This window comes from Chaetodon trifascialis, chromosome 8, assembly GCF_039877785.1.
Source record: "Chaetodon trifascialis isolate fChaTrf1 chromosome 8, fChaTrf1.hap1, whole genome shotgun sequence".
In the NCBI taxonomy this organism is placed as follows: Eukaryota; Metazoa; Chordata; class Actinopteri; order Chaetodontiformes; family Chaetodontidae; genus Chaetodon; species Chaetodon trifascialis.
The window spans coordinates 14,298,862-14,322,557 of record NC_092063.1 but is presented as its reverse complement, the minus strand read 5'-3'; the positions used below and the strand labels follow the sequence as shown (position 1 = coordinate 14,322,557).

Below are 23,696 nucleotides of genomic sequence, written 5' to 3'. Positions count from 1 at the left end.
GCATCAAAACAGGGAAGCCGAATGCCTCTTTGCTTCACTATCAGCTGGATTGGTCAGAACCAAATATGGTTTTAAAATGTTTCCTTTACTTTTTTACACATGTATGAAGCACTGCAGCTCTGTTCATTCATTGTCTTTCAAAACTTAATCTTTTTTGGTTCACAGTTCATAATCAGTTGCATGTTTATTACAACCACGATTCCAAAACAGTCGGCATGCTGTGTAAAACATAAAGAAAACTGAATGCAGTCATTTGCAAACAAACTGTGTTTACCAACAATGGTTTTATGAAGTCTTCCTGAGCCCATGTAGTAATATTCTTTACACAATCGCGTGTTTCACGTTTAACAACGTGGTGAACCTTGCTCCATCCTTGCCTGTGAATGACTGAGCCTTTGGAGGATGCCCCTTTCCCACCCAATCATGATACTATCACATTACCAATGTTACCAGTGGACCCATTTACCTGTGGAATGTTACAAACAGGTGTTTTTGGAGCATTCCACAACTTTGCCAGTCTTTTGTTGCTCCTGTCCCAACTTGTTTGAAATGTGTTGCAGGCATCAAATCCAGAATAAGCAGATATTTACAATAATCATTGAAGTTGATGAGGTCAAACATTAAATATATTGCCATTGTACTGTTTTCATTTGAGTATATGTCAAGAAGGATGAGCAAATAATCACCTTGTGTTTTGTTTTACACAGTGTCCCAACTTTTTTTGGAATCTGGGTTGTACTTGTGGCGCACATATAATGCATTCCTCTGTGTTGTGGTTGAGTTACGCACATTTTGATGCAAATTATTTTCAGGATTGTGTGGTCATATTCATTATTTTAGTCGTTTGCTGCGTATGTTGTCAGCTGTAGATCTGTGTTGATGTTCAATGTTAAGGACCGCATAAAATGTTGGAGTGATACGTTCCACAGAGAGCCAAGTGCCTTATGTTAACATGCACTGCATCGATAAACAGTGGCTACTCATTCCTGCCGTAACGTTATTCACTTTTTGCACACTACCCAGAGTCATGATGACTGTGCCAACAGCTAGTGTCTGTGTGCTATGGAAACAAGCGCGGATACTCTGAAAAATAATACAACGAACGCATGAACAGAGTTCTTCACCGAGCCGGTAGCCTGCAGTCAATTTGGCCGAACGAAACCTCAAAACAAAACTCGCAGTGTCACGTTAGATCCGTCCGACAATGATTCAGCGAGTTATTATGCGTTTGTGCCTGCTACTCAACTAACGGTAGCTAGCGTGCTAGCTAGCGCGTGCTACGACTGAGGAACCAGGGTAAGAGCCTTAGCAAACTAACTTGGTTACCCGGTTCCAGGTATTTGCCACACACCCATCATACTGCTGCTATCGACCAAGTGCTGTTTATAGTTTCGTTTTTACTTAGAGCGGAGATGGTGCTGGAACGGGGAGTGCGGAATTCTTCTGCGGCCTGCGCAGCCCCGACCTAAATTAGTGGGGAGTTAGGTCAGGGCAGCATGGTGAATTTGTGAGATCTGGATTGACAGCTGTGGCACAAATGGCTAAAACTCTTGCTTTTTGCTTAGCTGCAATCTAGATGTTTGCCGTTGATTACACACATGCCTTTTCGCGACTTGGCTGACTTTTTTTAAGGTCTCGTGGTATTCAAATGTTTTGAAGTAATTCAGGAGAAGATCGTTTGCCATCGCTGCCGGTAGCTCCTTGTTAGCTGCTCAGTGGCTAACATCAACTCCGTAGCAAACGCTACCGATCGATTTCTTTGGTATGTTGAGCTTCCCAACGTGTCTTATTTTATCAGACGAGTTGTTTGTTAGTCACCAAACAAAACAATCTCGTTTGTGGGTAGTAACTGTAATTCAACGCGTGTATAGTGACTTGTTAATATTAGGTAAATAACGTTATGCTATTAGCAAGGGTGCCGTTAGCTTCTTAGCGAGGTAGCTACAACTTTAACCTGTCAAGTCACTGGAGTTGACGATGGGCAAACTTACAGTGAGGTTGCGGTCTGTTTTATGGAGATGTCACTTGAGTACCAAGTACGTTAAACGACAGACAAATGTTTTAGGCCATTAAACAAGGCCCTGTCTGATTGAATTAACTTTGTGTCGTATGTTGCTAGCTAGCGAGCAGCTAATGCTCTGCCTTGAGCTGCTTTGTGATGAGGAGACTTCGCCTGTAACATAAACACATTTAGTAAGGATGTCACCTTTGGGATGACGATTGTTTTAAGTTATTTGTAAGATACTGTAGATTTTCTAGAGAAATCCCCACACCCACCGCCCTTGCTGATTAGTTGCTATGTCAAAATTCAAGCTTGATAGCTGATTGTGTTTTGTTTTTTCACCCACAGTAAATCATTTACGTATTTTCATATAAAGTATGTCTTCAAGATGCACGGTGAGGCATACTGTTGTGATTTGGATGGCATCTAAATTCTTTTACAGCATTGCCTACTGCCTGTTTGCAAACCACCCTTTCTTACTGGTGATGTATCTTATGTACTGTAGCTTGGGGGACACTGATTATTTTTTAATTATTACTGTCCTTTTGCAGGTGACGTGACTCGAACATGCTGTTAAGTGGGTATTGCCAAATTATTTTTTGTAAGTACATTTCAGGCAGTAGACAATTCCAGTTGGTAATTCTGTATCTGAATGTCTCATTGGTCTTGTGTTGGTCAATGTTTAGATATTTGTGTTTAGATGTTTAACATGCAACATTTGGCTTATTTACAAATTATAAATCATAACTAGTTCTTTATCATAACACATTGAAATCCAGCGTCATAACTTGCTTTCTGATGTAAGTGGATATTTCTCAACAGGAGCAACAAATAGAGATTATCGACAATGAAGGTCGACAGAAGCAAGTTAAAGAAAACTCCTACGGAAGCTGTGAGTACGCATAATATTTGGTGTGAACATTTCTGGTTTCACAGGTATCTAATTTTCAAACGGTTAAGATATCGGGGCTGAGCTTTACAATGACAAAATATGAGAGGACCCCATAAAGAGGGTCACAGCATTAGTGTAATAGTTATTTTTCAGGTGTTGAGATTTGCGTTAACAGCAATAGCACCTTTTTTCTAACCAGCTATCAAACCAAAGACCACTGGAAAAAAGGAATGGTCAGATGCTAACCATGGTGACAATAAGGCTGTACTTCCTAAAGGTGCATTACAATATTAGTCATGGCAGTGATAAGCATTTAAGCAGCAGCTGGACATTTTCAGTTGGCATAGCAATAACACAGCAATTACACCTCTGAGGTTAAGTTAAAGGAGAGCAGATCACAAAACCTTGTAAGGCTTGTATCTGTTAACCTGCCAGAATGCTTCATCAGAGCTGTTTGTTGGATGGATGACTATGATTAGCCAATCCTTTTACTGAAGTGATACTGCTCGGTTTAAAGCGGAGATGGTCATAGTTTTGTCCTGTTCCTAAGCAGGACAAAAATATTGTGGCCCCCCACTGTGGGTTCACAAAGGAAATACATTTTAAGATCTCAGAATGTCATAGCATAGTTAAAGCAGTTTATACTGTGCTATATGGCAGTAGTAGAGAAGTGGCACAGGTGGTCTGTGCGGTTTCTTGACTAACTATTTTGTGCTTCTGAACCCAACAGCCTGCCGACTGCAGGATACTTATAGAGAAGCTCAAGGCATGCAGTGATGAACAGCTGCTGGTTGAACTGCAGCACATTAAGACCTGGAATATTGGCAAGGTAAGTCCCAAAGAAAAGACTGATAACAATATATCTGTTTTCACAGGATTCCCACTGCTCAAGGATTGTGTGGAATATTCTGGACACAAGAGGCATTTTCCATGTGAATTTGACATGAAATGGGATGTCTTAGACTATTCCTACACTGAACAGTCAAATTTGTAAAAGCACTGCTAGGTCATTTGCCTGGGGACTTCTGCCCACAGTGAAACATCTGAACAATTAAAAAAAAGGCAAAATCACTCCTTCGTCCTCTTTTCGAGTGACAAACCGTAACACAGTGCACGCAGTCAAGTCCCCTGTTAAGTCCCCTGTTTGTGGATGTACTCTTGGAATGCTTGCCCTACCAGATGCCTTTATTGTTCAAGATGTAATTACTATTTCCTTGTTTTTTGTTAAACTTTCATATAATACCTCTGGTCCTCCAAAATGCTTAACAAATTAAGAATAAAATGGACAGCTGACACAAACAGGTAGGAAAGCGAATGATTGCTCACTGAATAGAAACAAATGAAAAGTATTTAAACATCTCCTGGATGGTGGTTTTCAGCAGTTTTATTTATACATAGTTGCCACATGTGTCCCAAATGAAAAATAAACATTGACTGTAACCACTTCATTCTATTTCAGCAATAAATAAGACACCAAAGAATTAAGATTATCAGAATCATATAGTCTGTGTTGTGAAAAGTTATGGCATTTCACATCAGGTTTACTGTATCATCACTGTATTGCTATCATCCATCCCAAATCCTTCTCACACTCAGAAAGAAAGAGTGCCCAATGTTTTTGAGGAAAATAAAAAGGTCTCAGATACTTAAGCTTTACTTGATTGATCACTGAAAATTGTTTTTGTGTGTCTTTAACAGTGTGAGCTGTATCACTGGGTGGATCTACTGGACCGCTTTGATGGCATTCTGTGTGATGCAGGCCAGACAGTGGAGAATATGTCATGGCTGCTGGTGTGTGACCGTCCCGACAATGGCCAGCTCAAAGCCCTGCTTTTGGCGGTGCTCAACTTTACCGCCCTGCTCATTGAGTATAGCTTCTCTAGGCACCTCTACAGCTCCATAGAGGTAGACTTGAACCTTGTACAATCTCAGTCAATTCTCTGCTTTTCTACACTGTTCATATGTCAGAGGAAAAAGTGAAGCAGCTCACTAACTTTAACCCTATTTTGTCTACCACTCCCACCCCCCTTCACAGCACTTAACCACCTTGTTAGCGTCATGTGACATGCAGGTGGTCCTGTCTGTGCTGAACCTGCTCTATGTGTTCAGTAAGCGCTCCAACTACATCACAAGACTGGGATCTGACAAAAGGACGCCTCTACTGGCCCGTCTGCAACACCTGGCTGAGGTCTAGTGAACACCATTGTTTTCGTATTGCTGTGATTCCAGCTATCTCTCAAGAGAAAGAGCTGTATTGTTTAGTCTCTTTGTTCTGTTGTAGAGCTGGGGAGGGAAAGAGAATGGCTTTGGACTGGCTGAGTGCTGCAGGGATCTGCCTATGACGGTAAAGAATTTGCAGAGTTATGTTCAGTAAATGTCTTTGTCAACTATCTACAGCTATGGGACTGTTAGTTTTATGGTTATAAATAAATGTTGACAAATTGGACCAATTAACCTCTACTAACCACTACTATCTTATTATTTCTTATTCTTCTATGCTGCCCCCCTTTGTTGCATGAGCAGAAGTACCCTCCCAGTGCCACCACACTGCACTTTGAGTTTTACGCTGAACCGGGCCCTGAGGTCAAAGTAGAGAGGAAGGTAAAGACCCAGACATTTATTTGTACATTCATTATATAATAAAGACTAAATACATTTTTGAAATATTGTATTGATGGCTCAACTTCTTAAACCTTTCTTTCTGAACCCCCCTCCCTCCCCCCACCAGACAAGTAGTAACACACTACACTATATTCACATCGAGCAGCTTGACAAGGTACAGTGAAAAGAATTGTGTCATTTACAATGGTGTAATAAAACCTGAGGTTCTTCAGTTTACACATGGTGGTCTGTGTCTCAGATTTCAGAGAGTCCATCTGAAATCATGGAGTCGCTGACAGTGATGTACAACATCCCTAAAGACAAGCAGACCCTACTGTTCACACATATTAGATTGGCCCATGGTTTCTCAAATCACAAGAAGAGGTTGCAGGCTGTGCAGGCCCGACTGCATGCTATCTCGATTTTGGGTGAGTGGAAGCCCTCTTCCAAAGACAAAGTGATAGAGGCCTTTGCTGCAGGGTTTAACTGCTGATTTTTTTCTGTTTCTTTGCAGTCTATTCAAATGCACTCCAAGAGTCAGCCAACAGTATTCTGTATAATGGCTTGATAGAGGAGCTGGTGGATGTATTACAGATTACAGACAAACAGCTTGTGGTGAGAAAGAAGTTTCCTTTTTCTACTAGATCAATATGTCATTACGCTTAATGCCTATGCTGCAGTAGCATTTGTAATATGACATTAGATATCTTTTGCTGATTTTTTTAGATCAAGATTACATTAATGTTTGAATACTTCAGTGTCAGTGCAGAAGTATCAAGTCCCAGCTCATTTTCTGAAATACTGTACTTGATTTTGGCCTTCAGGATATCAAGGCAGCATCTTTGCGCACTTTAACTTCGATTGTCCATCTGGAGAGGACGCCCAAGCTTTCCAACATCATCGACTGCACTGGCACTGCCTCCTACCACGGCTTCTTGCCTGTATTGGTGCGCAACTGTATACAGGCAATGATTGGTAAGAAGTAGTCCAAAGCATTTTGTGTAACAGTTAAAACTGGACATTTAATGGGACAGTTAAAATCAAAGCTTGGTAACTTTTGATTTATATTTCTTAGATCCTCTGATGGAGCCCTACCCGCACCAGTTTGCCACTGCACTCTTCTCATTCCTCTACCACTTGGCTAGCTATGATGCTGGAGGGGAAGCCCTTGTCTCCTGTGGCATGATGGAAGCCCTCCTCAAGGTATATTCTGATCCTACCAATAATCATTACTAATCATGTTTTTCTTAAAAAAAAAAAAAAAAAAAAAAGTCAATTTGTTATAAGAATGAGCTTTAATGGCCAAGTATGTCTAAAGATACAAGGAATGTGACTCCAGTTTTAAGTTTGTCTTTTATGTTTTAGGTGATAAAGTTCCTGGGTGATGAGCAGGACCAGATCACCTTTGTGACACGAGCAGTGCGAGTCGTGGACCTCATCACCAACCTTGACATGGCTGCCTTTCAGTCCCACAGCGGCCTTTCCATTTTCATCTGCAGGCTAGAGGTTGGTGATGCATTTTGCGTTGTCTATTCCTGAGACAGCAACTTTCAACTACAGAGTCACTGAAACTTCTGCCAACCACAGGACTCACTCACTCTTGTCATTTTCTCAATTAATTTGTATATATAGCATGAGGTGGACCTATCAAGGAAAGAGTGCCCTTTTGTCATCAAGCCAAAGATCCAGAGGCCTAGTGCAGCTGTGGAGTCTGAGGACATGGACACAGACATGGAAAGTAAGATACTACTCCTAAAACCTTCAAAAATTAAAATCTCAAAGTCAGGGCTATAATTTACATTTTGGGGTAGTCCTCAGAATTGGCAAGTTTTAAAGAAGACCTGATTTGCCAACTTTGTGTATTCTCACAGTGTCAGAAGTTGCCATGGAAAGCAGCCCTGGACCATCCACATCTTCCGGTTCCAGACCAGAGGCGGACCCCCGAGCACAGAGCAGCGCTGCTAGCACGCCTCGTGCAGGTACTCACAGGAAATACACAAAAAGAAACAACTGTCACTATTAAAGTCTGTCCTCACTGTGACACTATCTCTTTAGGTATGCAGTGTATCCCCCAGAGGGCAGCTCTGTTAAAGTCAATGCTAAATTTCTTGAAGAAAGCCATCCAAGACCCTGCCTTCTCTGATGGTATACGCCACGGTGAGTGATTGGCATCCTCTTATTTGTCCTGTAGATAAATTTGAGATCTAGGTTTTTATACTAATCTTTTGTATATATGTTGAACAGACTCATAAATTGTTACCTCAGATCTCTACATCTCATTATGCAAATGTTGGATCTTAATGTGTGTATGTGCAACCTCTTTTTCTCATTTAAAATGTTTCCTCAAGTAATGGATGGGTCCTTGCCTACCTCACTCAAGCACATCATCAGTAATGCAGAATATTATGGCCCTTCACTGTTCCTCTTAGGTGAGTTCACACTTGCAATTTAGAAAAGCCCTTCAAGACATAGCCAAGTATTCTCACTTAATTTCAGAGATGCAGCTTTTATGTCATATTTAACTGTGCATCAACTGGTTAAAAAAAGGTAACTGTGATGATCTTTTAATGTTTGCTTTGATAATGCTATTTATTTGTTATTGTTTTTGATTGTGATTTCCCTTTTTTTCCTCTCCTTTCTGTCTCCATCTTGCGGGTTTGTAGCGACGGAGGTTGTGACGGTGTTTGTGTTCCAGGAGCCATCCCTGCTCTCCTCCCTGCAGGATAATGGTCTCACTGATGTCATGCTGCATGCCCTTCTCATCAAAGACGTGAGTTTCCAGCACTGCCTTTGCATGCAGCTTCTTTTTTCTGTCTCCTCTCTCTTTTTTGTTTCTGTTCGTGACTGTTCAATATCAACTGTTTCATTTTCTCTCTTTGTCTCAGCACGTGCGGAATTTAATATCTGAAATTGTTGTTTTTCAACTGTGCACAGTACACTTATTACATTATCCCTGTGCTGAGCTCTCCATTTGTTTATATTGGACATTTGTTGACTGTCAGTGAAAGAAGGGTGCCCTCCGTCCAAAGGTCAGGGTTCAGACCTATGTATATACTCATTAAATTAGCATCACTATAAGCCTTAAACTGAAAGCGTTATTGCTGTACTGTCATTGTCACACGAGATGTATGCTATAATATAGCAGACTTGTGTGAATATTTGTATCTCAGTTCATTTGTGAGTGCCGTCATGCTGCCCATTGAATTGTAATATCCAGTTATGTACAGAAGCTCTGTTGACTTGTTAATAAACAGCTAGACAACAGTAATGCAGGTCATTTAGTCTGATGTAAAAGGGCTACAATGTAAGCCAGCAATGTGGAAAAAGCACAGCTTGATAATGGTCCTTGATGGGGGAAAGACTAATAGTTAACTCATCTTTGTAACTCTCACCCTCTTCAATTTTTTAAAAACTTTTATTTCATTTTCTGCATCGTTTTTCTTTAAAGGTTCCTGCAACTCGGGAGGTGTTAGGTTCTCTCCCTAATGTGTTCAGTGCCCTGTGCCTGAATGCAAGAGGCCTGCACTCATTCGTTCAGTGCCAGCCATTTGAGCGCCTCTTCAAAGTGCTTTTGTCCCCCGACTACCTGCCAGCCATGCGACGGCGACGCAGCTCAGACCCATTGGGTGAGTTGGACTCTATGTGCTGTGTTATTCAGATCTTCCCTGGTGGAACCTGGATGAGTGGATGACATATTTTGTGTTTGGGTTCAGGTGACACTGCATCCAACTTGGGCAGTGCTGTGGATGAACTCATGAGACATCAACCCACTTTGAAGACTGATGCTACTACTGCCATTATTAAGGTAGTGACCTTGGTTTATAAGCGCTCCTTCAAGTGTTGCTAAATCATTTGTCAGGAAAATTGAAGCTTTATTGGCATTGCAGTTACTGGAGGAGATCTGCAACCTAGGTCGAGCCCCTGAGTACATTTGCCAGAAACCATCCATCCAGAAAGCAGATGGTACTGTGGCAGTGCCGCCAGCACGATCCAGCCACGCTGCTGAAGAAGCTTCAAGTGAGGATGAAGAAGAAGAGGAGGCCCTCCATACGTTCAGCCAGCAGCAGGGGGAACCAGAGAGCAACAGACAGTCAGTGCCACTTGAACTGTATGACGCTGAGTTCACAACACAGTAGAATAGAACAACAACTTTTTACAGACTTGGATGTTTATTTTCTTGCGAAGTCACTTGGCTAAATTCCATATATTTTATTTGGTGGTTGTCTTTTTGATGAAGTTTTGCTTCTTGTAGGGTTGTGGGCACTGAGGAGCGGATACCAATTCCTCTCATGGATTATATTCTGAACGTAGTAAGTGTTGATTCTTGGACAGATGAAATATCCAGGCTATAAATCAGTGCTCAGCTCATTTATGTTTCGTACGTTTTCCAGATGAAGTTTGTGGAATCCATTCTTAGCAATAACACAACAGATGACCACTGTCAGGAGTTTGTGAACCAGAAGGGGCTGCTACCTCTGGTTTCTATTCTGGGCCTCCCCAACTTGCCCATAGACTTCCCCACATCTGCTGCCTGCCAAGCTGTGGCTGGTGTCTGCAAGTCCATACTGGTGAGCACAAACAAGGGATAAATGTTGAGAATTTAATTTTTTTTTCTTTTTCATATTCACTTATCAGGAGCTGTATACATTAAAATGAACGTGATGTTGAAAGTGCCAGATTTAGCAAAAAACTCATTTGAAACTGCATTTCCCAGCTGACCTGATAAGAGATAAAAAGAAACATCAGTGTTGTGTGTCTAGACTGAAGTGTATTCCCCCTAAATCCTCTCCTTTAGACTCTCTCACATGAGCCCAAGGTACTCCAGGAAGGCCTGTGCCAACTGGACAGTATCCTGACATCTCTGGAGCCACTTCATCGACCAATTGAGGTGCCTGGCGGGTCTGTTCTTCTCAGAGAACTGGCTAATGCAGGCCATGTCACCGACGCCACGTTGTCAGCCCGTGCCACGCCACTGCTACATGCTCTTACTGCAGCGCATGCCTACATCCTCATGTTCGTCCATACTTGCAGAGTAGGACAGGTAAATATGGCTGTATTTTCTTAAAAAATATATAATTTAACATCTAAAATCATTTGATTGCAAAAAGTTGGTCTGTTCATCTAATTATGTGATTCATAGAAACAATTGGCTGCAACACTGATGGCTTCACTATTATTGTTAAGGGAATGAATACCTTATTGTATTACTTATATACATTATTATATGTATTTGTACTTAAAGGATCACTATGGAGTTTTAGACCTTTTCAAAACACAGCTTTTGTTTGTTTTCAAGAAAACTCCACAGGACACTTTTTTTTAAACTTTTTTTAACTTAGTTTATAGAAAATTGCCATCTTTTCGATGATCTGTGTTAAAAAGAATTATATTTTCAAGCTGTTCTTATCATTTATGTTCATTTTAGAATGTTTCAGCAGCTCTGAATGATTTTTCTTCTATTTCTAAACAGAGTGAGATCAGAGCTATCTCTGTCAACCAGTGGGGTTCCCAGCTGGGCTTGAGTGTTCTCAACAAACTCAGTCAGCTCTACTGTTCTCTGGTATGGGAGAGCACGGTGCTGCTGTCCCTTTGCACGCCTAATAGGTGAATTACTTTTCCTTTACCACCATTATTTTAACTGTTTGATCAGCTGTAACCCTCTTAACACCCCTTGGATGTGCCCGACAGTCTGCCTCCAGGATGTGAGTTTGGACAGGCTGACATGCAGAAACTGGTGCCCAAAGAGGAGAAACCATCTGGCAGCACTGCAGCAGCTGCAGCATCTGGCTCCAGGAGAACTGGTAATATAACCATTGAGCTTTGTTCATTGAAAACCTCCATGTCCTTGGAACATGGTTTCAGTCATTTCTGTCTTTATCTAGCAGACTCTGAGGCAGTTTCTGTCGATTCATCTGCTGGTGGACTGTTGGAAGGCATGGGTCTGGATGGGGATACCTTGGCTCCCATGGAGACGGATGAACCCACTGCAGCTGACCCTAAGGCCAAGTCCAAACTTACCCCAGCTATGGCCACACGCATAAAGCAGATTAAACCTCTGCTCTCTGGTGAGATCATTTGTGACACACAATTAAGCTTTTATGTCTGTTAGTATTTTAAGAAAATGCTTTAAATTCCCATTACTTTATCATCTCTGACTAAATTAATTATGTCTCCCCAGCTTCATCTCGACTAGGTAGGGCTCTGGCTGAGCTCTTTGGCCTGCTGGTGAAGCTGTGTGTGGGCTCACCTGTGCGCCAACGCCGCTCCCACCATGCCACAAGCACCGGCACTACTCCCACGCCTGCTGCCAGGGCCACTGCCTCTGCCCTCACCAAGCTCCTCACCAAGGGTCTGAGTTGGCAGCCCCCACCTTACACACCAACCCCTCGGTTTAGGTAAGTGCAGACTCTCCTTACCACCAACCTTACCAGCATTTGCTGTTAATATATGCCTTGCACACAGAGGTGATTATGGAATCTTTTTGTTTTTTGTTTTTTTTGTTTTTTTTTTGTCTGGCAGGCTGACTTTCTTCATCTGCTCAGTGGGCTTCACATCTCCCATGCTGTTTGATGAGAGAAAGTATCCCTACCACCTCATGCTGCAAAAGTTCTTCTGCTCTGGGGGGCATGATGCCTTATTTGAGTAAGTCCCACTCAGCGCAGTGGCATATAAAGATCAAGAATAGTATTCAGTCTTCAAAATTTGCTTGCTAATGTTCAGAATATTCTAATTTTTATGTTAAGCAGGAGTTTCATTGGTTGTGTTGCTTTTCTGCAGGACATTTAACTGGGCCCTGTCAATGGGTGGGAAGGTGCCTGTGTCTGAGGGTCTGGAGCATACTGATCTACCAGATGGGACCGGGGAATTCCTGGATGCCTGGTTAATGCTGGTGGAGAAGATGGTCAACCCAAGCACTGTGCTGGACTCACCCCACTCCCTGCCAGCTAAAATGCCTGGGGTCACCCCCACCATGCCCCAGTTCAGTGCCCTTCGGTTCCTCATAGTCACGCAGAAGGTCAGCATCCACACACTGTAGAATTCCGACGTGTCTGTTGCTCCCCTCAGATAAAGCTTTTGAGTTATTCAAGTCAATTATACATTGTATGTGGCATTCAGATAGTTTAAGTTGTGAGAACACAGTTGCCAGGGAAATGAGAAAAGATGGACACTGTAAGATTCCTTCCTGCTGCCTTTTCTAAAATGGTTTTCCTTTTGTATTTGTGAATTTTAATGAAACCATGTCAAGGAGTGAGAAAAGAGTAGGCAGCAAACTTCCATTACCACTGCAACTTTTAAAATGCCACAAGTCATGAATATAAATAGCACAGCACTAGTTGACTCCTTGTGAACATGGTAAACATGACCCTGTTGAAATGCATTTTACATTATTTCTCATACTTACTCTTCTATAAGCCTTATGTTTTATGAGCTATTTCCAACATAGGGATGATAGGAAGGTCATTTTCCATGTGTGTATGTTGGTGTTTTACTACTGTAACACAGTCTCTCCTTCATTCAGGCTGCATTCAGCTGCATCCGTAGTCTGTGGAACAGGAAGCCACTGAAGGTGTATGGAGGCAGGATGGCTGAATCCATGCTGGCCATCCTCTGCCACATCCTGAGAGGGGAGCCCGTTATCCAGGAGCGCCTGGCCAAGGAGAGAGAGGGCACGGTGCGCCCAGATGACGAGGCAGCCTCCACTGGTACTTTGGGATCGAGTGTTACCCCTGGAGCATCTACAACAAGTGGAGAGGCACCAGCACCGACTGGAACAACACCTGGAGTGCCAGCAGGAGGGTCAGCTGATGATTCAACCAATTCTACCCCCCGCCGTGAGCCCCAGGTTAACCAGGCTCAGCTTACACAGGTATATGGGAAATGCTGTCTGGTACAGATTTGATCGAGTTAATTTTTGGTGCAGGGTATTCTACTGTTTGCCAACACTAACAGTCATGATACTGGACTTTCATCTTTTGGGAAAGAAGTCCAGGAACAACAGTGGACAAAGTAGCCCAGAATGGACAAACCAAAAACTGGCTTTACAGAGGGCCTTTCACAGGTTTTCAAGGCCACTGTAGAGGAGGGTGAGATGGGGGGTATTCAGTTAGTTGCAATCTACAACCTCGTTGCTAGATGCTACTAAATCCTACACACTGGACTTTTTAAATTGTGTTATGTTTGTAGTGTGACAGCTTTTTCTGCTCAGCAGCTGTGGTTTGTTCCTATATCCTTGTCAATATTTTCAGCTTACCTCGCCACTTGTGCAGGCGGTGTTGACCGCACAGGTTGACTGCATAATTGTGCATCTAGGTGACCATCACAGCAAGAAAATAGAACACAGGTGGTGTGTTTACCAGTCTTCCTTCCCCATATTCTGCATGCACTGAATCCTGGGCCAACGTTTGTTTTATAACAGGCAAGATGCAGAGGGAGAGAGAGACGCATACAGGTCCGTCGGCTGCAGCACCAGCAGGTATAAGGGCCATCAGGGAAAGGGCAAGAAATTGAGAGGAGAGATGGAGAGAGGAACGATGGCACACACAGGAGACAGAAAGGCTGAGACATGGCAATTCTTGTATTAGAATTAGCTTGGCTGTGGAGAGGGCCAGGAAGGTAGAAGGGCTGGCATGTATGGGATGCACATTTCATCATTTAGTAGAATGAAATCATTTATATCATATGTATAATAGATTTTAAGGATTCGCTCGTGGACACTAGAGAACAGGCGTCGAAACTAGTGCTTCAGATTGCCAGCCAGCCATGGTGTGCTCTAAACAGCCCAGTTGGTGAACATGGGCAGCTAAAGGAAGCACGCAGCGACTCTGCCTCCTGTGTGTTCCCCACATAAGAGACAGAGAATGGTTGGAGAACAAGGACAAGTTTTATTAAGAAAAGGGAGAGAAGAATTTGGGCCGGATTGTTGAGAGGCAGATACCAGGATGGGGTTGTTAAGGTAAAAGGTTTGATTGGGTCTATCGATCGATCTATCGTTCTATCTATCGAGATATATATATATATATTTTTGTTTTTGTTTTTATTTAATTTTTTTTTTGTCTTTTGTCCTCGTTTAGATTGATGTCCTTTTTTCCAGTGCACTTACAATGAGTGCAGTGTTTAAACCGGAAATGTGTTTTATGTGCACACATTCTTTCTGATTCTTATTTTAGAGAGGTGGTGTGCACTCGTTAAAAAAACAAAAGAAGAAAAAAAAAGAAGGGACGTGGAAGAGTATCTACATGTCCTTCATAATGATAGCTAATCTTTAACTTTACCTCACCATTTCTAACCTTTTTCAGTCAATATCATTTGAGCATCCTTTGTTCCCCTCTACTTTGTTCATGACAATCCCCTTTTACTCTTGGAAAAATAATCTTTTTGTGTGGTCTTTTAGCTGATGGATATGGGTTTCTCAAGAGAACATGCCATGGAGGCCCTACTGAATACCAGCACCATGGAGCAGGCCACAGAATACCTACTCACACATCCTCCACCACTTCTTGGTGGAGCAGTAAGAGTAAGCCTTCATAAACAGAAACATACTTTCATTCTTTGTAACCTTGACAAGTCAAATTCAGACAGTTGACATTAATGTCCTTTTTCCATCTAGGACCTAACTATGTCTGAAGAGGACCAGATGATGAGGGCCATTGCCATGTCACTTGGGCAAGAGGTCAGCATGGAGCAGCGCTCTGACTCTCCTGAGGTGTGTCATCCTCACTGCCCAAATAACATGGAAAAAACTCAACTGTCCACAGCTAAATGAAGAGCCATGAATGAATATCTTACTGTTAAGCTGAGCAGCTGTTGAGATAACTTCTGTGCCTGCTTCAGGAGGCAGCACGTCGGCGTGAAGAGGAGGACAGGAGAGCCAGGGAGCGGGCAGAGGAGGAGGAGGCCCGCTGCTTGGAGCGCTTTATGGAGGCTGAGCCATTGGACCCTAAGGAACTTCATGCTTTCACTGACTCCATGTTGCCTGGATGCTTCCATCTTCTGGATGAGCTTCCTGACACAGTCTACCGACTCTGTGATCTGCTGATGACTGCCATTAAGAGGAGTGGCCCGGAGTACAGAGATCTCATCCTCGGACAGGTTGTCCACCAGGTCAGTGGATAAATGCATGTTTACATTGCAGTCTGCTCTCTAGAGCCAATTATACATTAATGTGTAGAATTAAGATCCAGTGATATTTGGATGTTGTGAAAGATGTTAGAGTTTATTTCCTGTTGCATTGCAGATGTTTATAAATAAGGTGTTCGCCTTACAACTTTGGTAGTGTCATGTTTTATTTTTTTTATCTTAAATATCAAACTGTAAGTTAGATTTGCATTCTGTTGGATACAGTTTGTCTTTGTTGTTGATTGTTATGCATTTCAGAGTAAATGCTTGTAGCAAGTACCTAACATATCTTCAGTGCAAATGCATCTCTCTAAGTCAGTGAAGAAACTGCATGCTTTTAAGAAGTCTTGACAATAGAAGCACAACATTGCTGTACCAGCCTGATTGTGTTCATGTGTGTAGGTGTGGGAGGCAGCAGACGTGCTGATCAAGGCAGCTGAGCCTCTGACTACCAGTGACACAAAGACGGTGTCTGAGTGGACCAGACAGATGGCCACACTGCCCCAGGCCTCCAAACTGGCAACACGAATTCTGCTGCTCACATTGCTCTTTGAGGTAACAGAAAAACGCAGACTGAAAATTCAAGCCATTAAATGCGTGACTTGTAGAAGATAAAATCATTTTTTCTCATTGTTCATCTACACATTCCAATTATTTGTTGCTTTCTGTTTGGGAAGGAACTGAAGCTGTTGGGTGCCAGAGTGGTGGAGAACAGTGGGATTCTTGATTTGCTGATTAAGCTGCTTGAGGTTGTGCAGCCCTGTCTACAGGCTGCTAAAGAACAGAAGGACATCCAGACACCAAAGTGAGTTTTGCACAGCCCTCCAAACTGGTCTTCTATTGCTTTTGTTACAACAGGTTTTCATTATGAACACCCTAATATGTTTACCCTATGAATTTATATTTATTGTATAAAATGACTTTTGTCTGCAGATGGATCACACCAGTACTGCTGATCATTGACTTCTATGAGAAGATGGCAGTCTCTTCAAAGCGAAGGGAACAAATGAACAAGGTTAAAGCCCACCTTATAAACACAGCCACAGATAGACATACACATACACATATATATTAATGTCTATTGATTTTTGTTTTTTTCATTGTACAAGTGTCATTGTTATTATGCAGTATTTTAGGCTGCATCTGCCTGCAGTATAGCAAAATTGATGTTTTATGTTCCGCAAGTTGAGATCTGTTGCATTAAGGTCTAGCAGTATCATCTTGGAGTGTAGTGGAATATCTAAGGACAAAATGATGATGATTTTTTTTGATCACCTCCCTCCAGAATTTCTTCATTTGGTCTCACTCCCAAACTAGGCGTGTCAGTTTCGCTTAATTTAGCTTTTGATAGCCTGACACCCAATAACTGGTAACTATTCGGTAGATTTGTCCCGCACAAATGGGAGAAATTCGGGTCAAACGTTATCTGCCTGGAAGGACCCTATTTTCCCATGTTTTTGTTTCCAAGTTACTAATGGTGTCAGCAACTTTTAAAAATGGTCCAGTATCGAGTGAGAGCGCTGAAGCTGGCAGTGAAACAGGCTGCAATGTAACCCCTCTGGGCATGTGTACACCATCAAAGTACGTTCACTGAAAGTGCTCGTGTTTGCCACAGGCAAGTGTCTAAGTAGAGTAAGATCCTATTTGTTCAACCAGAAACTGCTGCCATATCGTTTTCGCCCCAACACTTAATTTAAAGAAACATTTTTGCATCATCAAAACATACTTCATTCAAACTCAACACAAACAAAATACAGCTCACCAAATCAGGAGAGGAATGAGAGAGGGTGGACATCAGAGAAGCATGGGGGAAAACAGCGTATCGAGGCAGAATATTTCCACATCTAACTTAGGAATTATTTTCACGAAGCAAAATGACCAGAGAGATTTGGACTTCACTAATTTGCCTGGTTTAAAAACAGAATAAAAGGTTATGACCAGAAAAGTTATATATTTAAAAAGGCACTCCCAAGTTATAAGTGTAGGGCTCAATGAGTGGAGGGAGTAAGATTTGGAAGAAAGAACATTAAATGAATCAAAATTTACTGCATTGCCCTGTCATAGGCATATGCTTTCTTCATTTAAAACTTATTTTGAGTGAGCCGTATCTAGAGAGGAAGATATACATTTTGGGTGGGAAAAACATGTAATCCCACATAACTTTGCATCCATAAATACCACATTGTCAAGTTTAGAATTTTTGTTGTGTCTGAGGTTGTGAATAAACTGTGCATTACTTTGTCAGGTGTTGATGTGCACCTTTTTTAAAATGTATTTATGAGTTCTGTCTGTCTGCCTTCAGTATCTGCAGCCCAATGGGAATAACTGGCGCTGGTTTGATGACCGCTCAGGCCGTTGGTGCAGTTACAGTGCATCAAACAACAGTACCATTGACTCTGCGTGGAGGGCTGGGGAGAGTAGTGTCCGTTTCACCGCTGGACGCCGGAGATACACTGTGCAGTTTAACACCATGGTGCAGGTATAGACAAACACTTCCAACACACATCTTTCTCCACGTCTACAATACTTAAAAACTGCACTCCATGGACTCTTAAATTTTAGGGTTGTTTATGCTACTAGAGTTAGATGGGTTCCTTTGTCTGACTTGTCTGACACCACTTTATTGGGCAGGTAAACGAAGAGACTGGTAACAGGAGGCCAGTGATGTTGACTGTCCAGAGAGTGCCTCGCCTGCCCAAGCCTGCAAAGACTGGTAGCATTACTGACTCAGAGAGAGAAGAGGGAGACAGGAGCAAAGCAGAGGAAAGTCATACTGATCTGGACTCAGGGGCAGCAGTGGAGATGAGTGCTCCAAAGGATGATTCCAGCCAGCTGAAGGAAACCACACCTGGTCCCTCATCTTCCCTGGAGTCTGACTACTCCCAGGGCGCCGATATTGTTGTGCAAGGCCTGACTGAAGACATGACCACTATTCTAATCCGTGCCTGTGTCAGTATGATTAGTGTTCCTGTGGACCCAGACACCCTCCACGCCACATTGCGCCTCTGTTTGCGCCTTACACGCAATCACCACTATGCTATGATGTTTGCTGAGCTCAAGAGCACACGGATGATTCTTGGGCTAACACAGAGCTCCGGCTTCAATGGCTTCACCCCGCTCGTTACTCTGCTGTTCAGACACATCATCGAAGATCCAGCCACGCTGCGGCACACCATGGAGAAGGTGAGTCTATTTTCATGCTGTTTAAATGAAGCTCACAATGTGGCCACAGATGCTGGCATATGCTGTCAGGTAAATGTGTTGCCCCACCAGTTTGTTTTTGCTACATATGCCGTTTTCTGAACAATACATCTAAGTTGTATAAATACTTAAACAAAATTCCTCAACAATCCATTGCCATAGGTGGTGAGGTCAGCGGTAACCAGCGGAGCAGGCAGCACCACCTCAGGAGTGGTGTCAGGCAGCCTTGGTTCCAGAGAAATCAATTATATCCTTCGTGTCCTGGGCCCTGCCGCCTGCCGTAACCCTGAATGCTTCGCTGAAACCGCCAGCAATTGTGTCCGCATTGCTCTCCCTGCACCCCGTGGAGCTGGTACAGGTGAGTGTGCAAGCTTTTCTGAGTAGGTGTGGTAACTTAAGATTGCATTTGAAGTTACAAGTATTGTAAATTGGTTTGACGCATTTTTTAAGCTATCTAGTCATCTACATTTTTTAACCCCTCATACTCATCGTCTTTGATCTACAGCATCTGATGACGAGTTTGAGAACCTTCGGATTAAGGGACCCAATGCTGTACAGCTGGTGAAGACCACCCCCCTGAAACTGTCCCCCTTACCTCCTATCCCTGACACTATCAAGGAGGTCATCTATGACATGCTCAATGCTTTGGCTGCCTACCATGCTCCTGAAGAACGTAAGACATGTCAGCTCTGACAACTACCTATTTGAAGGGTGTTTATATAATTTTGATTGTAATAGCCATTTGAGCATTTTAGTGAAATGCGTGATAGATAGATAGATAGATAGATAGATAGATAGATAGATAGATAGATAGATAGATAGATAGATAGATAGATCCTTTATTCACCTCCATGGGAAATTTACAAAGTTTCTGTGTGTGGCACAGCGGAGCGTCCAGAAGAACGTGCAGCAGCAGTGCCTGGCAGTCAAGACCTGTGCCAGATATTGCAGGATGTTGGTGATGACGTGTACCAGCAGTACAGACTCACCCGGCAGGGCAGTGACTTTGACTCCCAGTCTGCGTTCCATATCAACGTGAGTCTCAATGACAAGTTCTCCTGTATTGACACAGGAAATGTGTCATCTCCTCAGTTAATAATAGAGTGGTGTCTCTTCCTCTCAGACTCAAGTGTTTGCTGCTGATGGAGGTGTTGCTGAGTCTTCGCAGTCTGGCACACCACAAGGAGAAGGTGAGACCAAAAGTTTTTTTAAAAACATGCAACAACATGCAAGAAGAAGAATATGCAAGAATATCTGCAAAGTAACTGCATCTCTCAGCTGTCTTCACATTGTTGTTTATGGCAAAGCACTGTACAGCATGGTAAGGATCTGTATGACCACACCGTTGCAGACAGAGTCTGTCAGTCTATAGTCTTAATCTCAGTTCAACTGTTTAAGCTCCACCAATAGCTCTACCAAAATAAAGCACACAAAGGCTATAAGTGTGCTTCAGATTAGGTGTAAAATTCCTTTTACTTTGGTTTGATCTGGGTTATAATTTTTTTATATGTATGGTAGTTCGCCATATTTGTGTGTGCACTGTATATGATCTGTGTATCCTATCCATCTTCCTCAGCTTCAACGCCTGAAGAGATGCGAGAGGAAAAGAAGGAACAGGAGGGAGAGAAGAGTACCAGCTCAGAGGAGGGTAAAGCAGCAAAGGTAAAGGCAAGCAAGCCTCTAATGCCTACCTCCACCATCCTGAGACTGCTGGCTGAACTGGTGCGCTCTTATGTGGGCATTGCCACACTGATTGCCTCCTACTGCTACACTGCTGGACAGTCCGAGCTTATTAAGGAGGTTGGTAGTTAAAATTTTGTTAGCCTATCACACCTCCATATTGTGATGCCTTTACTATAGCTTTTTTCTCGTAACCTGTTTTGACCTTTTTATCCTAACAGGATTGTAGTGTTCTAGCCTTTGTGCTCGACCACTTGCTGCCTCACACCCAGAATTCAGAGGACAAGGACACCCCAGCCTTGGCACGTCTGTTTCTAGCCAGCCTGGCAGCTGCCGGCACAGGCACTGATGCCCAGGTGGCCCTGGTCAATGAGGTGAAGGCTGCCCTTAGTCGAGCACTAGCGATGGCAGAAGGTGCTGAAAAACATGCCAGGTAAGCAGCTTAAGAAATGACGGAATTGATAATATAACCCTTGATTAATGATTTATGTGGATCTGTACAAAACCATACTCCCATTCTCACTCTTTGTTCTTACGCATCTGCTTCTCAGGCTTCAGGCAGTGATGTGCATCATCAGCACCATCATGGAATCGTGTCCCTCCACGTCCAGTTTCTATAGCACAGCAGCAGCCAAGACCCAACACAATGGCATGAACAATATAATAAGGCTCTTTCTTAAGAAAGGACTGGTCAATGACTTGGCCCGTGTGCCTCACAGCTTGGATTTGTCCAGGTATGATTACACCATATGAATTTAACTTTGTAATTTAGACAAGGGGCCTGCATCACAAAGTATGATCTGTAGAGTAGTCGGTTTAAGGGGCCCTGCGTAGATTTAGTTATGTTTACATTTGTTGTTGCTCACCAAAATGCACTGTGTACTGCGTGTTGATTATTATAAATTTTACATTTTTTAAGGTATTTTAAATCCATATTTTTCCTTTACATCATTTGTTCTAGTCCCAACATGGCCAACACAGTGAATGCTGCCCTGAAACCTCTGGAGACTCTGTCCCGCATTGTTAACCAGCCCAGCAGTCTCTTTGGGGGCAAAGGAGGCTCCAGCAAGAACAAGGCTGAACATGACACTGTGGGCTCTGCCAGGGACAGCAACAGCAACACTCAGGACCAAGGTATTCACCTGAGTAAGATAAGACACTTCAACATGGTAGATCCAGTAATTCCAAATAGGTCTGTTGCTGATGTGTGGCATCTATTCCAGGAGAGTCTGGTGAGGCAGAACCAGTGGAAGGCAATCACAGGGTACAGGGAACAGACAGCGATCTAATGGATGGAGAGACAGAAGGAGACACAGTGGTCATTGCTGGTCAGCCAGAGGTTCTCAGCACACAGGCTATGCAGGTGATTGGCATATTAAACACAATACGCAAACAATATTTCACCACATTACCCATATGTAACGCGTATAATTAATGGCCATACTGTGAAAGTGAGAATTGTCAAAGGTAGATAATTGAGCTCAGATGAGCTCAGGTTTTATGTCTATATTTCTACTCTTTCTCTGCTTCATGGCTGACGTTACGTTTGTATTTAATTTGTCATGTTTGTAGGTTGAAAATGAGTTGGTAGATCTGATTGATGAGCTTCTGGAGAGAGATGCTGGCACTGTCAACAGCACAATTATAGGTAAGCCACTGGATTCATTTGGGAGGGGACAGTGAGACTAGATTGTAAACAGACAAGAAAAACTAAACCTTAGTGGGAAAAGCAATCAATAAAACTTCAGTACATTGAGGTAACAGCAAGTTGGATTCACAGTTCCTTGCATTTTCAGATTTTTATGATGCTTGATACTAGAGTGTGGGTATTTGTATTACGAACAGGCAAACCCAAAGGGAGGTATATCACTCTTTGTCTGTTCTGTCAATCAGTGGGACGCAGCGGTGAAGATGAATCGCAAGAGGATGTGTTGATGGATGAGGCACCCTCCAATATTAGCCAGGCGTCCACTCTTCAGGCCAACCGGGAAGGTAAGACATTGGCACATCAGCACTTAGTGTGTTAATTAACCTCACAGTTGACTGGTTTCACTGATGCTTCTCAGTTTTTAAGATCGTCTTGTAAGGGACTGTGTGTTTCTTCTCTTCCATGAGACTCCATGAACATCCTCGAACCAGAGGATGAGGAGCACACACAGGAGGAAGATTCTAGTGGCAGCAATGATGATGAAGACAGCCAGGATGAAGAGGAGGAGGAGGAGGAAGAGGAGGAGGAGGATCAGGTATGGATTAATTCAAAGAGGCTCAGTAGTAAAGTCTTGATTGTTACTTATCTTTACGACTCATGGCTGCTAATTTTCCTCAAGGATGATGAAGAAGGAGATGAGGATGATGATGATGAAGGATCAGAAATGGAGTTGGATGAAGACTTCCCGGACATCAATGCCGCACCACACATCCGCTTCGAGAGGTTTGACAGGGATGATGACCTCATCATAGAGTTTGACAACATGTTCTCCAACAATGGTAAGCACAGTCATTTGTTACTGCATTTACTAAGGTCAGAATCAATGTTTGTAGGATTGTTTTCCCACCACAATCTCAATTTGAGTCCTTCAAAGAATTTGTTTGGAATAAAGTCCATCTCAGTTTTATATGTAATTCAACTTCTTGGTTGCTTTTTACATTTGAGCGCACTGTAAGAAATTAGAGAAAAAAACATAATCCATAATCCTTGCAAAGACACATGATCAGCCAATTTTCCAAAGACTGTTTCCAGGTCCATACAATGAACAAACACAAAAAACAGACGATGCAGAAAATGAATTTTCCCTAGCTTTATTTTTCATAACATTACTTGGGGTTGTGCCAGAGCTGTTCCCCTAATGTCTGCCTATTGTTTTCTGTTGTTTTTCCATCAGCTGACATCCCTCCCTCCCCAGGCAACATCCCCAGCTCCCACCCTCTGATGGTACGCCATGCTGACCACGGTTCCCTCACCCTAGGTGTGGCAGGCACTAGTAGCCGCCTGGCACAGGGCATGGGTCGCAGCCAGCGAACACTGCGCCAGCTCACTGCCAACAGTGGACACACCATCCATGTCCACTACCCTGGCAACCGCCAGCCCAACCCTCCACTCATCTTGCAAAGGTGAATTTTTTTCTTTCTTTCCTTTTTTTTTTTTTTTTTTAAATTTTAAGTGTTAAACAACACATCTGTTTCGCAATATCTGTTACACCACTA

At 42.8% G+C, this 23,696-nt stretch overlaps 1 protein-coding gene across 12 annotated transcripts in view; it reads left to right on the top strand.

The window, feature by feature from the left end:
• Positions 1-23,696, top strand: part of huwe1 (HECT, UBA and WWE domain containing E3 ubiquitin protein ligase 1) — a 40,452-nt gene that overhangs the window by 2,967 nt on the left and 13,789 nt on the right. For 3 of the 12 annotated variants that reach the window (XM_070968702.1, XM_070968703.1, XM_070968694.1), the window contains exons 3-55: positions 2,554-2,603; positions 2,825-2,894; positions 3,625-3,723; positions 4,593-4,799; positions 4,930-5,082; positions 5,176-5,238; positions 5,418-5,495; positions 5,623-5,670; positions 5,755-5,923; positions 6,010-6,110; positions 6,320-6,470; positions 6,571-6,698; positions 6,861-7,001; positions 7,128-7,233; positions 7,367-7,474; positions 7,551-7,652; positions 7,844-7,924; positions 8,159-8,265; positions 8,944-9,121; positions 9,209-9,300; positions 9,383-9,603; positions 9,748-9,805; positions 9,887-10,063; positions 10,291-10,536; positions 10,966-11,099; positions 11,184-11,296; positions 11,378-11,560; positions 11,674-11,890; positions 12,015-12,137; positions 12,273-12,510; positions 13,015-13,362; positions 14,887-15,009; positions 15,103-15,198; positions 15,327-15,596; positions 16,014-16,166; positions 16,289-16,416; positions 16,545-16,626; positions 17,914-18,090; positions 18,243-18,794; positions 18,975-19,170; positions 19,318-19,485; positions 19,699-19,847; positions 19,936-20,002; positions 20,389-20,612; positions 20,714-20,925; positions 21,044-21,226; positions 21,454-21,638; positions 21,716-21,855; positions 22,065-22,140; positions 22,386-22,484; positions 22,608-22,735; positions 22,820-22,979; positions 23,375-23,603. In XM_070968702.1, the coding sequence (XP_070824803.1) occupies positions 2,850-2,894; positions 3,625-3,723; positions 4,593-4,799; positions 4,930-5,082; positions 5,176-5,238; positions 5,418-5,495; positions 5,623-5,670; positions 5,755-5,923; positions 6,010-6,110; positions 6,320-6,470; positions 6,571-6,698; positions 6,861-7,001; positions 7,128-7,233; positions 7,367-7,474; positions 7,551-7,652; positions 7,844-7,924; positions 8,159-8,265; positions 8,944-9,121; positions 9,209-9,300; positions 9,383-9,603; positions 9,748-9,805; positions 9,887-10,063; positions 10,291-10,536; positions 10,966-11,099; positions 11,184-11,296; positions 11,378-11,560; positions 11,674-11,890; positions 12,015-12,137; positions 12,273-12,510; positions 13,015-13,362; positions 14,887-15,009; positions 15,103-15,198; positions 15,327-15,596; positions 16,014-16,166; positions 16,289-16,416; positions 16,545-16,626; positions 17,914-18,090; positions 18,243-18,794; positions 18,975-19,170; positions 19,318-19,485; positions 19,699-19,847; positions 19,936-20,002; positions 20,389-20,612; positions 20,714-20,925; positions 21,044-21,226; positions 21,454-21,638; positions 21,716-21,855; positions 22,065-22,140; positions 22,386-22,484; positions 22,608-22,735; positions 22,820-22,979; positions 23,375-23,603 (8,012 nt within the window). In that variant the 5' untranslated portion in view covers positions 2,554-2,603; positions 2,825-2,849. Of the gene's footprint in view, positions 1-1,146; positions 1,297-2,553; positions 2,604-2,824; positions 2,895-3,624; positions 3,724-4,592; positions 4,800-4,929; positions 5,083-5,175; positions 5,239-5,417; positions 5,496-5,622; positions 5,671-5,754; positions 5,924-6,009; positions 6,111-6,319; positions 6,471-6,570; positions 6,699-6,860; positions 7,002-7,127; positions 7,234-7,366; positions 7,475-7,550; positions 7,653-7,843; positions 7,925-8,158; positions 8,266-8,943; positions 9,122-9,208; positions 9,301-9,382; positions 9,604-9,747; positions 9,806-9,886; positions 10,064-10,290; positions 10,537-10,965; positions 11,100-11,183; positions 11,297-11,377; positions 11,561-11,673; positions 11,891-12,014; positions 12,138-12,272; positions 12,511-13,014; positions 13,363-14,886; positions 15,010-15,102; positions 15,199-15,326; positions 15,597-16,013; positions 16,167-16,288; positions 16,417-16,544; positions 16,627-17,913; positions 18,091-18,242; positions 18,795-18,974; positions 19,171-19,317; positions 19,486-19,698; positions 19,848-19,935; positions 20,003-20,388; positions 20,613-20,713; positions 20,926-21,043; positions 21,227-21,453; positions 21,639-21,715; positions 21,856-22,064; positions 22,141-22,385; positions 22,485-22,607; positions 22,736-22,819; positions 22,980-23,374; positions 23,604-23,696 lie in introns of those variants that run through there. The other 9 variants (XM_070968704.1, XM_070968701.1, XM_070968695.1 and 6 more) reach the window with 8 other exon arrangements.